The 18,132-nt window shown below is 40.0% G+C and overlaps 1 protein-coding gene across 9 annotated transcripts in view; it reads right to left on the bottom strand.

The window, feature by feature from the left end:
* The window catches only part of CACNA2D1 (calcium voltage-gated channel auxiliary subunit alpha2delta 1), a 660,196-nt gene that overhangs the window by 153,378 nt on the left and 488,686 nt on the right, over positions 1 to 18,132 (bottom strand). For all 9 annotated transcript variants that reach the window (XM_065553645.1, XM_065553650.1, XM_008178507.4 and 6 more), the window contains 3 exons: positions 8,382 to 8,451; positions 7,187 to 7,237; positions 5,689 to 5,788 (listed from right to left, as the gene is read on the bottom strand). In XM_065553645.1, the coding sequence (XP_065409717.1) occupies positions 5,689 to 5,788; positions 7,187 to 7,237; positions 8,382 to 8,451 (221 nt within the window). The remainder of the gene's footprint in view (positions 1 to 5,688; positions 5,789 to 7,186; positions 7,238 to 8,381; positions 8,452 to 18,132) is intronic.

Below are 18,132 nucleotides of genomic sequence, written 5' to 3'. Positions count from 1 at the left end.
GCCTATTTTTAAATAGTATATATACACAACGCCACCACTACTTTCCAAACTGCATTGTATAAAAATATTTAAAAGATGTCATATTCTGTTATGCACAGATCCGTGGGCCTTGACTTCCCCTGAGTATGAATGCTCTAAGACAAAAACATCCTTGACTTCCACAATGAAGTCTCTAAACACTGCCACGCACAAGAGCATCACAAATGTTCACTGGATTAGAAAATATATTGATATTCTGCAGGTTATAATTCAACTGCTGAGCTTATTGTGAAAGAATTCAAATGGTATTTAACTCCCTTTGATGTGATGAGTCCTTATTTTCGTACAGTGCCAGATCTTGCTTGCCTAGCTCACTTGAGTAAAGCAAGGAGGATTTCCCAAGTATACAAAAGGTTATGAGAGCAACAGAAAAAAAACCAGTTGCTCCACATTAAAAAAAAAAAAAACAAGAAAAAAGAAACAGAGCATAAGTTCCCCTATGTACATGACTGTGCATGTATGTTCATGTACACATATTTCAGCAGGCACTCTGGTCATGCTGGGTATAGTTAAAGTTTGGTCATGTCTAGGGCTGGGAATGGTATTCATAGTGAACAATTTTCTTCATTCCAAATTATTCAACTAATTTCCATCTAGGAACTCCTCATGAGTTTCCCATGTGTATTTGCTATTCATTATTAGTTGTGCATGGTTGGAACGTAGGCTACAGAAATCCTGGATCATGGCAGGACCTGAACTAGGTTCTCCATTGTGGTCAGGCGAGAAGACTGGGAAACAGGCCAGAGGGTGTGAGAGGGGGGGAGTCTGGAGATGCCTTAAGCAGAGATTGGGAGGAACCTGACTGAGGGGGTCACCACCCTAGATTGCGGGGATCACCACTCTAGAGTGGCAGGTACTTATATAGTCCCTTCCCCTGGCAATGACATGATAGATTGCAAAGGCATGAGATAATGCAACCATCTCAATTTGTCCATTCATTTTCACCTAAAACCACTCAGTTTAACACAAACTGAATAATTAAGGAAACTCAAGCTTTCAAGTATGCCAGACATAACCAACAGAATAACCTACAGTACCATAACTGAGTAACCTTGAACTCTTAGATTGGTAAGACTATAAAGCTCTTGTCTAAAGCGGCAGGAAAAAATGAACTTGGGACCAGATCCTCAGCTGCCAAAAATGGGCATAGCTCCATTGAATGCAATAAACCGTGCTGATTTACACCAGCTGAGGGTCTGGCCCCTTTTCTCTTAAACCGGAGAAGATCCAGAAGGACCAAACAATGAGATTTCAATTCACTTTGGCAGGCATCACCATTTTCATTATAGAAGCAGTTTTTCTGCTTTAATAAACAACTGAGCATGAGGTATTTTCCACTGCAGTTCAAACCAAAGAAAACCCTCTAATTCAATATTAAGAACTTTAAGGCAGAAAATGCCACTTCCATTAAAGCTTCCTTCTTTACTACTAGAAGAGAGGTCTAACTAGACTGAGAGCTAAAAGATGAAGCAGTAAATGGTGTTTAAAGAGATTTTTTTATAGTGTTATTTCAGGACGTTCTCCCTGCAGCCTGGTTATAATTTATCAATAGAAGTTGAAAATTGTCTCCAAAATCATTACGTACTTACTCATCACACATGCTGTCGCTTGGCTTTAAGGGTCTGTCAGTGCTTCCATTCTAAATTCCTATATTCAAAGTTGTATAGTTCAGTCATAAAAAAATAAAAATAAAAAAATGCTCAAGGCTAAGCCATGGCATTCTAGGGTTCCCCGCTGTTTAAAAACAAACTACACCAAAATAACTTATTTTTTTGCCTTCACACAGTTTTGCAGTTCAGGACTTGGCATATTGAATCCTAGGCCAGAGCTTGAAAAGCAATGCTAGTCCAAGAGACTGTTTAAATTGCAACATTTCTTGAATCTACAGATTTAGGAATGAAAGTTAAAGAAATCACAGTAACTGTATTTTTTGAGTTTACGTCCTCTGCATAGGCATACGTTTGGGAGATATACCTCCGCCCCTCCCCCTAAACCTGAGCTTTATTATCCTTCCAGAAAACTATGCTCACACCAGTCCTCCAGTTCCAGATACACATGGATGCCAGGAAGCCTGAAGAGAACAGCAATTACTACGAATCACATGGCAAATGATCCTAGTGCTGTACACAGGCTGAAGAGTAAGACTTTGTCTGGGTAGCAACTGTTGCCTACATAGAAATAAAGGCCCTTCTGGTGTGCCAGTTTTATTGCAATGAGAAAATAGGCAACTTTCAAGTCAGAAGTCCAGAACAAGTCTTAAGAGGCAAGGGCAGGAATGAAGGAATCCAGGATCAGCATGTGGAACATGAACTTCATGATGTAATAGGTCAATTTCTGAAAATTTATAATGGAGCAAAAGCAATCTTTGTATTTTCAGCATGAAGAAATACTTTGAATAGAAGCCTCTCCCCACTATAGCACTGAGGCAATTTCATTGATTCTAAGGCCAGAAGGGTCCACTGTGGTCATCTGGTCTGACCTCCTGTCCCTCACATGCCATAGAACTTCTGTAGCCCCATTCTTAGGACAAAATCCACCTTTGCATTGAGAAGCATCTCATGAGAGGAATACTTGCCAAGGAATTGGGAAGGACAATTCAAATACAACATGAGGTGGAATTTGATCAAGTAACTGAACTGAATAATCTTTAGCAGTCAATAATTCACAGCAATCCCACTCCCTTCTGCAAGGTAGCAGAGCAGATGGTCTGCAAAAGGAGGAAGGGAGGGTCAGGAAAGCCATATGCAAGCTGGTTCTAGGCTCTCAAATAATGCTTTAACCCTCAGGGCTAGCAGGTGTATGGGCAGCTGACATTGCAGCTGCCTCTGTCTGGCATGTTTCTCTTTACCTAGTCTTCTGTTGTCAAGAGTGGGGTTTCTGGACCTGAGAATAGAAACCATCAAGTGAAAGGTGTTGTGTCTTATAACCAAACGAAGATTATGTAATGCATCCTTTGCTCGGCCTCCCACCACTGACCTTGCAATGGACCTGGTTTGTTTTTTGTCTCATTTGCTTAAGAGTTCTCTTCACTATACAAAAGACCCCCCCACACACACACACACACTCTCTCTAATGAGAAGATGTATAACTCAGCTCTTTGCCTCAATTAAGTGAGAGCATGGAGGACTTAATCCAAAAGTAAAGACGACAGATGATGTCTGCCGTAACTGCCCTAAGAGAAGTGTCAGAGCACAATAGGGTGCAGAGAATGCTTGCTTGACTCTGCATTCCCCTAAGACAACCCCTACGTATGCTCCACAGGCAAATGATCTAAGCAGTGGAAGCATCTGATACCAAAGCTGAAAGAGCTATCCTGGCCTGGTAGCTGTCCATACAGATCTGCAATTCCAGAAGAACAAACCTTCCTTCCTTAAAAAACTTGTTCTTCTTTAAAAAGCAACAGAGGGTCCTGTGGCACCTTTAAGACTAACAGAAGTATTGGGAGCATAAGCTTTCGTGGGTAAGAACCTCACTTCTTCAGATGCAAGTAATGGAAATCTCCAGAGGCAGGAGATTTCCATTACTTGCATCTGAAGAAGTGAGGTTCTCACCCAAGAAAGCTTATGCTCCCAATACTTCTGTTAGTCTTAAAGGTGCCACAGGACCCTCTGTTGCTTTTTACAGATTCAGACTAACACGGCTACCCCTCTGATACTTGTTCTTCTTTGTAACTTTACCAGACAGAAAGGAACAACCTGGTTAGAAGCCCTTCATCATCTTTCTAGCTCTTAAGGCAATCACGATGTAAAAGTGGTTGAAGAAATTCTGGAGTTCTTGCCAAGATAGGCAATTGGGAGATAGGCAATCAGCTCTCCTTGGTGCTGCAGGAGCTAATCCTAGCATCAGCCCTATGTCAAGGACATGCCCAGTTCTTTAATCAGAAGAATATTTTCCATTAAGTATTCCTGGGGGAATTCTGCGCCACTGTGCAAGTGCAGAATGCATGTCCCCTTCAGATTTTTTTTCCCTACAGAAAATACATTCTGCCAGAGAGGTGCTGCACTTACACCTTTCTCCCACCAGGTGGTCCCAGAACAGAGAGCAGCCAGCTGACTGGCAGTAGCAGTCAGCGGCCAGCTGTGGTCCTCACAGTGCCCTGTCTGCAGAGCCAGGTTAGGAGGCATGGGATATGCGGGAGAGGGAACAGACAAAGCGGGGCACATGGAGACATGGAGCTACTTGAGGGTCACAGACTAGGATTGGGAAGGGCTAGTAGGGGGGAACTAACTGGGGCAGGGGTGTAATGGGGGTGCAGGGCCACATGGGAATAGGGAGCAAGGGGTGCAGGGCTACATGGGGACAGGGGAGGAGGTGGCTGAATGGGGGTGCAGGGTCACATGGGGACGGAGGCAGGGGGCACAGGACCACATGGGGACAGTCAGGGTACAGGGACACATGGGATTGGGGAAGAGGGGTGCACGGACACATGGGGACAGAGGCAGATGTGCCTGAATGACAGACTAGGGGTCAGCCAGGATCTGCATGGGGGAGACTCCCCAACAATCCCTTCTGCCTTCCAAAAAGCCTTGTTCTATACTTCTCCCACCCACCCACAACAACCCTCCAGATTCATTCCCAGCAATTACTTCCCTCTCCCTCAGCTCCTCCGTTACTCCTGACTCCCCCAATCTGGGAGTTTATGTGACCACCACACCTAGGCCATTCACGTTGAGCTTCCAGCTTCTCAGTCCTCTTGGCACTGCCTAGGAAACTCATTCCATGAGTCTGTTGGTGAAGGGTTGGTGAATAATGATAAGATATTGGGAAGGTGGAAACTGTTGATAGCAGTAGATTGTCCACGTAAAATAGTTTAATGTGCAACCTGTGGTGCATAGTAGCAGGATGCATACTCTGGAAAGTCACAACCTTTACCCGACAGAGAGCCAAGGCTCGACCGCTGGAGGGTGCTGTGTCTGCCCTGCATAGCCTGCTAACTCTGCTATGTTGCTCCTGCCACTGTCCAAAGAGGGTTCTCCACCAGGCGCTTGAGGCTTGATAGTCCTTGATCCATATTATGATTCTTCCAGCCATTTAAGCTCTGAACATTCACCCAGACCATTAATTTCTATATTAAACAATACACTGTTACTGTTTGTCATGATGTACCATGAGCTGCACTAAATTACACCAGCTGAGAATTTGGTCTGTTATTGACAGGAATAAATGACTAAACAAGGTGGAAGTCAGTGGAGAATCAACTCCTTACCCTCATCTTATTCTTTCTCAAATAAGCAGCTCCTTTATTTTCCACTACTGAGGCTGGGAAGCATGCAATGATCTCAGTAGTAATTGCACGTGCAGAACAAATGAATAATGTTCGATAGAGAGCAACAATGTGGATTAGAAAGAAGAATTTTGCTCTAATAAACTGAAATTTTCTTAAAATTAAGCTTTCTTACATCCTGGTAAAAAGCAAACTTTGCCTTGCACAGTCCTGGATCTCAACCAATCACTTCTAATTTCAAATCCACATGTCTCAAAGCTTCAGTGCTTTTCATTATATTTAATAAAATGTTTGCATCACATATTTCAGCTTGGTAGGACTGTGTGTCCAGCTTAAGACACAACCAAGTACTCAACTCCGGCCCAGAAAAGAGCCTCCTTGTATCACTGCTGCCAGCACCAGTTACTGAAAGAATTGATACTCACTGAAACTACATTCACGAAATCATCATCTGACAACGTTTCTAGCATCTCAATGACGGAGGTTCGGATCAACTTCAGCGTCAGTCCACTAACGCTCCCACTCCTGCATAACAGAGATAATTTTAAAAAATGGACTGAATGAGTTCAATTGAAAACATACAGTGGAACTAGATTTTATAAACTGGCTCCCATATTTCCATACTCAAGATTGCTCCAGAAGTGCTTACTCAGCCCCAAGTCTCACCTTTAAGAGTTGCTCTGCAATGGAAGTACTTGCTATAAAAAAACAAAAGTTCCAGGGTTGGTCTCCAAGCCATAACTTTGTGGCTCAGAGGAATAGTTCTGTCACCTGACCCATACTGACACATTCTTTCCTCATTTTCAATTCATGATTGCCATGAGAATTTCTCACATGCAAATTATGTGTTCCCTAAATATTCTAGGGCTTTACATTTTCAGGGATCTAAATTGCAGAATGTTTGTTTCAGGGCAAAGCTCAAACTGGGGTGGTGGGGGGAGAGAGGGGTGGAATTGCAAATGCTAATAAAACACACCTCTGCAATACAGAAGTATTTGACTGCATTTAAAAGCATCAAATGCAATCTCTCCCAGTGAGGCAAAGAACCAATGAATAGATTTTTTTCAGTATAAAGCAATCTGTGAGACACTTCAAGCCTGATGGTTCCCCCAGACTCTTGACATTGGCTTAACAAAGGAAATCTTGGCAGGGGTACAGAGAAATGTTTTTTATGAATTTCTTCCCTTAGTCCTCAAACAACATGGAATAAATCTCTGAATATAAATACCAAACCAGGGGCAAATTTATTTATACAATGGGAAATGGCAACTGTAAATTTGTCATAGCATTTTATAACATTATCTTCATTAATATTATTGTAATGTAGAACAACCCCATTTGAATAATGGAGCTAATCAATACAGCTATAAATGCCATTTTACTCTCAACATTCAGTCCCCTGGTATTTAATTTTGGCTTTACATTCAAAACACTTTTTTTTTAAAAATCAGGGTATTCACACATTAAAGTATTTATTTTGACTGTTTGGGGATTAATGTTTTGACAGCTCTGAAGGGGTCGAACTTTAGGCTTTTGAACAGCTTAAGATAAACTGTGGAAAGCTAGAATACTATACATTAAGCATACATGAGTTCTCATCCTTTTGGTCACCAAACCATGCTAATTAATTCTCAGACAAATCCAGCTCCTTGCTTCCAGTAATTTCTTTTGTGTTTCACAACAAGCTCTGGCATTCACCTGAGACATTTTCAATTGGTTACTTCAGTAATTGAGATGTTGACAATATAACAACATCAGATGGACATAAAGGCATCCTAATATCAAGGCCGTTTTTTCCAACAATTCAAATAAATGTCTTTTATTTTCAATCTCATCTCTCCTTCAACTTGCAATAGTTTGTTCAAAAGGTGCCAAATAGCTTTTCATCTCTCCAGTATTAATATCCAGTCTTTAAACACTTACGCATCAACTAAAATAAGCATGTCTTTTGGAGATGCAGCTCCTTGGATGTACCTGAAATAAACAAATGAAAAGGTATGAAAGATAAAAACTTGAAAACACCACTCCAGCATTTGATCAAAAGACCCTGTGATCTCTAAAACCAAGTCTACCTGAACCAAAGGAACTTCTCAATTGTATCTCAGTAGGAAATTCATGCACTGTCACTTTTTCTCATTGCTTCTCCTTCTAGGTAAACGAAGGTTCAAGTAACAATAGCGAGACCTGGAGGTAGGATGTAGGAATTCACTATTCTTGTATGTCGACAACAGAGAGGGGTGAATAGGATTTGACAGCTAAATATATCTTGATGACAAGTTAGCAGGCGAATTATTCCAGCAGCCCAACTCAGGCAAAGATTTTTTTTTTAAATGAGAGTACAGTAAAATGTGGCAAGAGTGACTACTCATGGGAATTAGTAAATGTGGTTGCTTGTAAGATGTCGTTTCTCTTCAAAGGAATGGCACTGCCACCTTTACTTCTGAACTGCTGCTGGGAGGCCAGACAGCAGTTTCTTCATAGTTAAATTATAGGGGGGAAAAGGTTCTGTGGCCTCTGCAAGTAGTTGCTCGTGACAGGTGGTCTCTCTTCAGAGGTGGTCACTCAGGCAGGTTTGACTGTATACTTAACCAATAAAAATGAGCAAAATATAAATGAGAAAATACAGTGAGCAAAAAATGGAATAGTATTCTGATAGAAAAAATGCTCAAAATCGGTACTGAAAAAGAGCATTTTAAGAGAATGTCCACTGCTCTGGTGACCGTAGTACTAGCCTAACCCTCTAGGGCTGTGTTTGTAAATCATTCTGGAAAACAGAATGATTCATTTTGATCATCCTAATTTGGTTTGGTTTGGTTTGTTGCCTTCAGTCCAAGTGTTTAATGGTCTTATCGTTATGCCACCTGGGTATTTGTCTTTATCATGAAAATTCCTTCTGTATAGCAATATGGTATTGCATACATGTCACCTACCCAGAAAGCTGAACTGGGCTTACAAAGAAAGTGAAAATATTTTAAAATTTGAACTTTTAGTCCTCAAAAATTATCAGAAGAGCGTTTAGTGTAGTGTTTAGTACATATTTACTATTGATTTTGTTCTTTATCAGAATATGTACTACGTTGACAATTTCACGTGCTTCATTCCTCCGAAGAAAGCTTACCATGGTCTTCTGCGAACATCATATAGATCTATCTTGTTTGGAGTTCGGCTTTTATCTACCCATGGGGAGGCTAAAAATGAAAGAAGATATATTGTACTCATTTCAGTATATTGCACATTATTTGAATAAAGTAACAGAATGCTAAAGACTTTTCGAGAACATTAAAAACCCCTTTAATATTTGGTATATCAATATTTCACACTATTAGTACTATATAAATAATTACATGTGGTAGGAAGTTAGAATGTTCTTTATCTTCTTACACTTTACTAAAAATATTGTTTTTATTAAAACAGTTCAAAGGGAAGTACTGCCATTGACTTCAATGGTGCCAGGATTTCACCCAAAGTATTTTTGGGATTGGAGATAACCTTTTAGGACAAGCAGATACTTTATAAAACAAACTTTTAAAAATATTCTGGTCTCTGGAAATGCAAGCCTGATTCAAAGCTCATTGAAGTTTACAGGAGTCTTTCCACTGATTTAAATGGGCTTTGGCTGAAATCTCTGATTAGGAAACAGATATGTAATGAAAGTATCCTGAAAATGACGTGCAACTAAAGTATGAAGGTCTGCAAAACTGCAGAAGAGGGAAATCTGAAGAAATCAGGAAGATTCTTAATCTTTGTAATACATCAGCCCCATTGCCCTCTACACAAACAGATCGAGGCAAGCTATTTCCAGAGGATAGAGATATTAACAATTTCTCTCTCTGCACTTTTGGAATCTGGAGAGCCTTCAAGCGGTTAAGCAAAGCAATAAAGATACTTGGGACAAATTCTGATGTCGGGTACAACAGTATAAATCCAGAATAACTAGTTACCAACAACCCATTTTCAAATGTACCATCAACATTATCACTATTTATTACTGAGTACCAATAATAGGACCAATCTCTGAGTAAAGTCGGGGATGATGATCTTCATGTGATGGACAAAGGAGTTCTGTCCCTCCTGATGATATTAGATTGTATGCTTGTGACAATCTCCCTTTCCAAAATTTCAAATAGTTTATCTGTCCTCTTTCCCATCTCTCAAGTCACATTGACTTCCACTAAGTCTTTCTAAAATGACCACTATCATTTTTAACATAGGCCATATATTATTTTTGTCTGAACTAAAGAGTAAGCTCCTTGGGGCAGGGAACACATATTGTTATTTACGCAGCACCAATTGCATTATTGGTGTTCAATAAATAATTATAGAGAACTTTAAAAGTATAAACACACATACAAGATAAGGTGAACCTGATCCAAGAATTCAGTTCCAAACTTCTCTGAACTTTAGGTAAGTTCATATCCAATCTGAGCTTTGTAAGTTAGGCTTATCTCTACACAAAAGCTAAATATAAAGCAGTTATATACCAATGTACATAGAGAACCCGGATATGAGTTACTGTGCATTCAATTAATAAAGGAGTATAATGATTCTATATTGTTAATGACCACTGTCTGCATTGGCATCTGACTATCCAAATACAAACACTTGCACAAGGTGCAACCCACAAAACATAAAAACAAAAATATATACCACTTTGATTCATAGAGAAAACACACAGCACAGTCTTCTACACCACAACAGCTTCATACATGAAATTTCCAGGTTTGAGTGAATATTATTTTTAAGAATGACTGGACTTCAAATTTCTGAGCAAGTTTGGCAGCATTTACTGAGATATGCAAAGACTTAACACACAGGACAACAGCAATTCATTAATTTTGATGCCCTGATGGAACAATAATTTGTGTTTGCTTAGTGTTGATTATATCTAGTTTCATATTTCACATTTTGTGACCCACACAGACTAATTCATTTATTAAAATCTGATCTGAAGATTCTTGCTTGAAATACTCCCTCTTGGAGTTGAGAAATTTGTATTTAATTTATTCATTTAGGTTTATTTAAATTGTATAGCCTAGGCACACATACAAAATGTAATTCAAAATACAAACAAAATCGAACTGTACTGATGCCCACAGTTACAGACCTTGCCCATGGAATACAAAATCATCCCTTACCAAGCCCTCCCACCCAATCAATGTCTCCTTGAGAAAGTCTGGGAGAGCAGACAGTTGAGGGAGGTCCATTAATATCAACCCAAAGCCTCTTTAAAAGAATCTTGGTTACGTCATTAAATTATAATAATCCTGAGCAATTTGTTGTGATAATTGAATTGGAAAAATGCTTGGATTTGCCAAGTGGTCAGTTTTATTTCAGATAAAAAAAAAATAGGTCCGATGCCTTAATTGCTATCTGCAATCTTATGTTATGATTATTGGTAATTCAGATAGAAGATGAAAGATTGTCCTACACAAGAGTTTTTCTAACCCTAGTCTTTTGTGCTACGAATGTAGAGATTTGGGCTTTTATTTAAGATGGAATCAATCTTTTGAAGGGGTATAGATTAATAGACTATATCCTCAGCTCATCAACTCATAGACTTTAAGGCCAGAAGGGACCATAACGATCATCTAGTCTGATTGCCTGTATATTGCAGGCCACAGAACCTCACCTACCCCCTCCTGTAACAGACTCATAAGCTTTGGCTGAGTTACTGAAGTCCTCAAATCATGATTTAAAGACTTAAAGTTACAAAGAATCCATCATTTACTCTAGTTTAAACCTGTAAGTGAACCATGCCCCATGTTGCAGAGGACCGTGAAAACCCTCCAGGGTCTCTGCCAACCTGACCTATGGAAACTTCCTTCCTGAACCCAAACATGGTGATCAGCTGAACCCTGAGCACGTTGGCAAGACCCAGCAGCCAGATACCTGGGAAAGATTTCTCTGTAATAACTCATTGCCCTCCCCATCTCATGTCCCATAGCTGCCATTGAGGATTTTTGCTACAAGCAGTCACAGATGGGCACCATGCCATTGTAGGCAGTCTCATTATACCGTCCCTGCCATAAACTTATCAAGCTCAGTTTTTAAGCTAGTTAGTTTTTTTTGCCCCCACTGCTCCCCTTGGGAGGCTCTTACAGAATTTCACTCCTTTGATGGTTAGAAATCTTTGTCTAATTTCAAGCCTAAATTTGTTGATGGCCAGTTTATATCCATTTGTTCTTGTGTCAACAATGATGCTAAACTTAAATAACTCCTCTCTCTCCCTGGTATTTATCCCTCTGGTGTATTTATAAAGAGCAATCATATCTTCCCCTCAGCCTTTGTTTGGTTAGGTAAAACAAGCCAAGATCCTTGAGTCTCCTCTCATAAGGTACGTTTTCCTTCCCTCTGGTCATCCCAGTAGCCCTTCTCTGCACCTGTTCCAGTTTGAATTCATCTTTCTTAAATATGGAAGACAAGAATTGTACACGGTATTCTGAAAGAGGTCTTGCCTTATATAATGGCAATAACTTTTCCCTATCTCTACTGGAAATACCTTGCTTGATGCATCCTAGGATTATTTTAGCCTTTTTCATGGCAGCATCACATTGGTGACTCAGTCATCCTGTGATCAACCAGTACACTCAGGTCTTTATTCTTCTGTGTCGCTTCCAACTGATGTGGCCCCAGTTAACAGCAAAAAAATGTGTTAGTCCCTAAGTGCATGACCTTGCACTCTGCCTATTAAATTTCTATTACTCCAGTTTTCAAGGTCCTCCAGATCTTCTCCAGTTTAACAAACAATTTCCCATGTGGAACTGTATCAAATGCCTTACCGAAATCGAAGTGTATTAGATCTACTGCATTTCCTTTGTCTAAAAAATCAGCTATCTTCTCAAAGAGATCAGGGTGGTCTAGCATGATCTACCTTTTGTAAAACCCTGTTGTATTTTATTTAGGGGCTGTTTATCTCTATGTCTTTAACTACTTTCTCTTTCAAAATCTGTTCCAAGACTTTGAATACAGTTGAAGTCAACCCAATGGTCCTGTAATTTCTCAGATCACGTTTCTTAAAAAAAAGGTATTATATCAGCAATTCTCCAGTCATAAGGTATGACCCCTGATTTTACAGATTCAGCTGGTGCAAACTGGCATAACTCCAATGAAGCCCATAACATTATGCTGATTTAAACTACCCGAGGATCTCGCCCAGATATAGCGAAATGTTTCATTTCATGAAAATGATAATATAATTTAAGTGACAAATACTTCTTTTTTAAACCAAAAATTCTGGATGCTCCAGAGGAAGAGACAGTGCATGTAGATTTCCATGGCCTAATGGAATCCACAGCCCTGAGTTAGGCTCCCAGGCTCCCTATACAAAGCATGGGGAAAGTTAGAAGCCTAAGAATGGGATCCAGAAAGGCCAGCATGCTGAGCAGAGACATGCCTTAACTAGCCAGTAGGAAATGCCGAAGAGAGGGCTGTGGCCTAAGTGTCACCTAAGCCCAGGGGGAGGGAGGCACATATCTCCACTTGGGATTCGCGGCCTTCAGGCCTGTTCTGGAGTTATGCACCTACATTTTTTCTTGCAAAAAACTGTTGTGGTGGTGCTACTTCCATCCTTATAACTTTTACCCCAGGAGTTAGAGCATTCACTAAGGATGAGGAAGGCCCAGGTTTAATTCAGGGACTTGAATTGGGTCTCCAACATCAGAGGTTTCTGAGGCGCCCCCCACAATGCTATAAAAACTCCACAGCCCAGCTGTGCTACAACAACTGTTTTTCACCATATAAAAAACAGGGCTGACGAATGGCAACTGCCTGGGGCCCCTCACCACAGGGGGCACCTCGAAGCTAACTTGCTCCATCTTTGGCTTCAGTCCTGTGGGCTGGGGTTCAGGGCCCTGGACTGCTGTCCCGCGTGGTGAGGCTTTGGCTTCTGCCCTAAAATGCTGACTTTACCCACATTTATGTTTTTTCCCTCAATGTTTCTATCAAATACCCCTCAAAGTCACTAAAGACTTTTCATTCTGCAATTATTTTTTTTTATGCACCAGAATTAAAGTAAACATGAAACTTCAAATTCTACAACTTCCTGCCAATGTGCATAGATTCACCCCCCCCTTTTATTTGGCACAATTAATGATATGCCGTCAACTGGTTTAGATAACACCCCCCTCCCCCCAAATAAGCCACACACAGTGGTTACGATTCAAGCAAAATTCCATGAGCTCTACACTGTAACTGTGAAGATAGTGAGAGAGAATTTTGCCGGAGACCTGGCTTGGGATAAAATTGTACAAACACTAATTAAACACTTATCTATAAAATAGGAGGTAGTATCATTATCCCCATGTAAAGCCGTTTGAGACTTACGGATGAAAAGCTCTATAAGAGCAAGATAATAAATTAATAAATATAGTAACAAAAATAGCAGACAACAATAACAATACTTCAGAGGTGTAGTGCTTATTGCCAGGCATACATTTATTGATTTTTATGAGGCTTCTTCTAGCAGTAAGCACTACACCTACCCCAGTAGTAAATGTTTGCAGGATTAGGCCCTGAGTTAAGGACTGCAGCATTTAATCAAAATAGTCTCTCATTCAGTCCAAAAATGTACTGAAATCCTGCTTTAACCTCACGAAATCAACATGACTGAATTATTAATTAATCTCAAATTATCTCCCTTGAATTAGGCTTTTTAATTGTTGGTGGGTTTCAGTGGTGTCAAATCTGTTTGCTGTTTTGGTTACAACCTAAGATTTAAGGGGTCTTATTAAAATTGTTATTTGTAAATTGAGGAATTAAAGGGCTATTTGGTAGTTAAATGATTATGTAACTGAAATTTGTTGACGGCATGTCACCTGCGTTGATCTGAATTTGATTGAGCCCGATCTATAGTTTATCAATATTTAAAGCTTGTAAATGCTGCCTATGTCAAGATAGATTCAGATTATATAGAAACTTCATTAGAAGGGATGTTCTTTTCTAAGGGCTGCACGCTGCCCTGGATCTGTATGCTGAACACCCATTGATGTTAATAAGAAGAACTGCATTTTGGTTAGCCATGTCAACACTGCAATGAAAGACCTGCAGAATGGTCAAGACCTGCCCGGGTCAGCTGACTCAGGCTTGTGGGGCTCAGACTGCAGGACTAAAAATTGTAGTGTACACGTTCGGGTTCCAGCCCGAGTCCGAATGTCTACACTGTAGTTTTTAGCCCCACAGCCTGAGTGTGCAAGCCCAAGTCAATTGACCAGGGCTCAGAGATTCAGTGATGTGGGGTTTTTTCTGCAGTGTAGATGTACCCTATATGGCTCCAAGTCTGTTGAATATAAAAGTAAGTGATGTGACAAGACGTTAGATAATTCTTCTAAAAGCATTATTAACATTCAAGATTTCATTTAGTTTCATTTCTAAAAATCAATTGATTTAAATACCCATTTTAATCAGATACACTAGAATCTGACTTGTAGAGTGCATTTAAGACCCATACCTTTATGTTTCACTGTAATATACTATTACCCTTGAACTATGTCAGCACTGCAGGATTTTTTTTGTTGCATACAATATATTTTAGTCATGCTCTCAATTAAGGTTCTTCTTCTTTGGCATATTGTTAGACTTTATATCATATTGATTTGATATCCCTTCATCATCTAATCTTTGCATTATGGAGTTAGGGTGACCAGATGTCACGATTTTATAGGGACAGTCCTGATTTTTGGGTCTTTTTCTTATATAGGCTCCTATTACCCCCCACCCCCTGTCCTGATTTTTCACACTTGCTGTCTGGTCACCCTATATGGAGATGAAGGTTTGGATACATTTCAAGCAAGATTTGTTCATGTTGTTTTGTTGTTTGCTAAGCATGTGGGAAACTTCTACTTCTCTGACTACTGAAATGGAGATTACAGGCTTTAAAATGAAAGTAACCTTACGGGGGGAAGTTTAGGTACTAGAGAGTCTTAGGGTGAATGTGGATGTATATGCAACCCAGTTCTTGAATTTCTATTAAATGGATCTGATTTTTATAATAAAATAGGTTTTGCTATACTGTATGGTGATTTGTGTGTTATATGGTTTTCAGACTCTGTAGTTTTTGCTCTCTGTTTCCTCTCCGTGTTGCATTCAGAGTTATTTTATGACTATACTGTATTTTAATGTATTTATTAAAGCCTTGATGGCACCAAGTCTATTTTGCCACAATCTTCTTAATCATTGTTGCCCAAATTATCTTTAATTTAAATAATCTTTTCCCTAAAATGGAAAATTTTAGAAGGGTTAATAATTAGTAAGAATTTTGGCATCAATAGATGATTTATTGAACATGGATCAGACAGCTATTTCTTTAACGGAAATTGCATTTTACATTTTCTTAAAGAAATGTTCATAATGGGGCTGACAACATGGAGGAAAATATGCCTGGAGTGCCAGGCTAGATACAACTGGCCTACCAAGACAGGAAGTTTGAGGTACAATTAATAGCTGCCTATACATTGCCACTATTCCCATTTTAACAGGAATTCTTATATCAAGTGAAGACACACAAACGAATTCAAGTTTGGAATGTGAGACTGTCTACACTGACAGTGAACTGTATTCAACAGCTATCTCCTAAGCTACTTACATTAAAATGAGTACCGACCTGGAGTCAGCTGGTGCAACCGTGGCTCAGCAGTGTTATCCAGCTAGATTTCAGTAATACATGCAAAGTCGGGGCCTTATCCATAATTAAAATCATAGATGCCTGTCATTTAATTAGTCGCTGCCCTTGCATTAATCATCACGAACCACAGAGTTGGTGCTCTGTACGCTGATGTAGATTCTGCACAAGACCCCCACATAACACTAGTGTGACTGTTGTGACCTTAATACCTAGTTATATCTTGAAAAATAAGCTCTTCCTACCCAGTTTTTCCATGCCCATCGCAGCAGAGATCAGACAGCCCACACCCTAACAACTGATTGCCCCTTCTACCCAGCTCTCCAAATCTCCATGTCATGAAAGTGGTGTTCAATCCTTTTGACTAGTGAAAAGGCAAGGGAGATCATCTGTTGCCGCTGAGTGAATGACCTCTTGTCTGAGTAGGTTGTAACAACCAACTGCAGAGGCAGAAAACTCACAATGAAAGTTACAAGATGAGGTGAAATGGTCACCCAGCAGTGAGGAGTCCATCCCAGGCTGGACTGGGGGACTGAGTGGGAAAGGAGGTCAATTTAAAGGGCAGTCCTCTTGCTGACACAGATGGCACTGCTGCCAATTAGCAGGGTTATGGAGAAGAGACATGGGATTGCCCTGACCAAGCAGATGGCGCCACCAGTGGAGAAGAGTTGAATCTGTGGAAGAGACTCCATCCAGTTCTCTGGGGGAAATATTTAAGATAACTATACAGTATTCACAACAAAATACCCTCTCACTCACACACGGTTGAAAAGTCTCTATCTGTGAGTATCAGAGAGAACACTTCTCCATGGTTCTTTATTTTTAGCAAATGACATTGTCTAAACAAGTGGACACAGGAAAGAGATCACAGACTGCAGCAACACAAGCAACGTTTATGCTACAGTGGGCAATCCCATTCCTAAACTAGTTTACACGGGCAAAGGCTTTTTAATTTTTTTTTTCCAGGTGAAAGTCACCCTAGCAAAGACTGTCCCATGCAAAGCCTTCCCTACTACTTAAGCCCCACATTTGCTTTGAGTAGATGAAAGAGAGGGTAAGTAGTGTGAGGACACATTCCTTAGCATCTCATGCCTGTCTGGGTGTGGATTGGCTCTACTTCAGCCCCAGCCTGGCAATTTGGTTTGCATTAGGGAAGGCTTCCATTAGGACAGGGGTGACTAAATCCATGATTCCACAGGTCCAGTCTTCCTAACACCCTAAGGAGGAAGAGGGGGGTCTGTGGTTGTGGGTGCAGCCCTGTAACTTGCCTTTGGTTGGGGATGATATTAGCCCATCACCTCCCGCCAAATCACTGGCATGGAACCCAATATTTCTGTCTTTATATGGGCAAAGTGAATTTCATCTTTCACATGCATCTGTAGCTGAGGTATCTGTGAACTAAATACAACGCTGAATGGGGTAAGAATACCCATAGGTTTGGAGGTTGTAAAGTACTTCAACAAGAAGCCTCACATTTTTGAATGTCATTAGTGAAGATGACATCTTTGTTGGCATTTGTTTTTTCTCATAAATATTAACTGCAGAAGTTTCTATTTAAATGATAAATGCACTGTGGCAGTGTTACCTTCCATATAATATATGGGGACTGGCCATGATGTGAACATTTTGTTACTAGAACTAAAATGCTTTCATGTGATTGACTTGGCTTGCTTGCATAACTGCTGGCATTCAACACGATAGCTTTAGAAATATGAGACCCAATTACGTGAATCGTTAAAATGTCTGTATCATGAACATTGTAAAAGCAACAAACATTGTAGTCCTTGGCCTTTCTTTCCAGACATTAAAAAAATATAAAGTGAATAATGATCAGATGGAGACTCATTCTCTGTTGATGAAGCCATTCTGACTAGAACGTTAATTGCACTGATAATTTACAAGCTGAAACACTTGGAACATTCATGTTCCTCTCTCTAAAGTCTCCTTTATATTTCCAGTTGTAAAAGGGGAAATGTCAGCTACACAAAGATGTATGAAAAAGCCCACAAAGTTCTCCCTTAAACTTTCTCTTTGCAAGGCTTCAGATTCATTTCATATGGATTTTTCAGACTTTCTAGTCTCCTATTATCTGCTACAGTAATGACTTTCTTTGGAGAGTTCAATATCATGGCAAAACTATTACTCGGCATTAATGGTTAACATAAGAGCAGCTGTGCACAGCAAGTCCTTCATTTAGAGAGATACCATTTTATTTGATTAGAAATTGATTTTAAAGCTGTTCCATTATTAATTT

The sequence above is a fragment of the Chrysemys picta genome, chromosome 1 (assembly GCF_011386835.1).
Source record: "Chrysemys picta bellii isolate R12L10 chromosome 1, ASM1138683v2, whole genome shotgun sequence".
NCBI classification, from domain to species: domain Eukaryota; kingdom Metazoa; phylum Chordata; order Testudines; family Emydidae; genus Chrysemys; species Chrysemys picta.
Note: the sequence above shows the minus strand (reverse complement) of the source record. Positions and strands in the feature narration are given on the sequence as shown.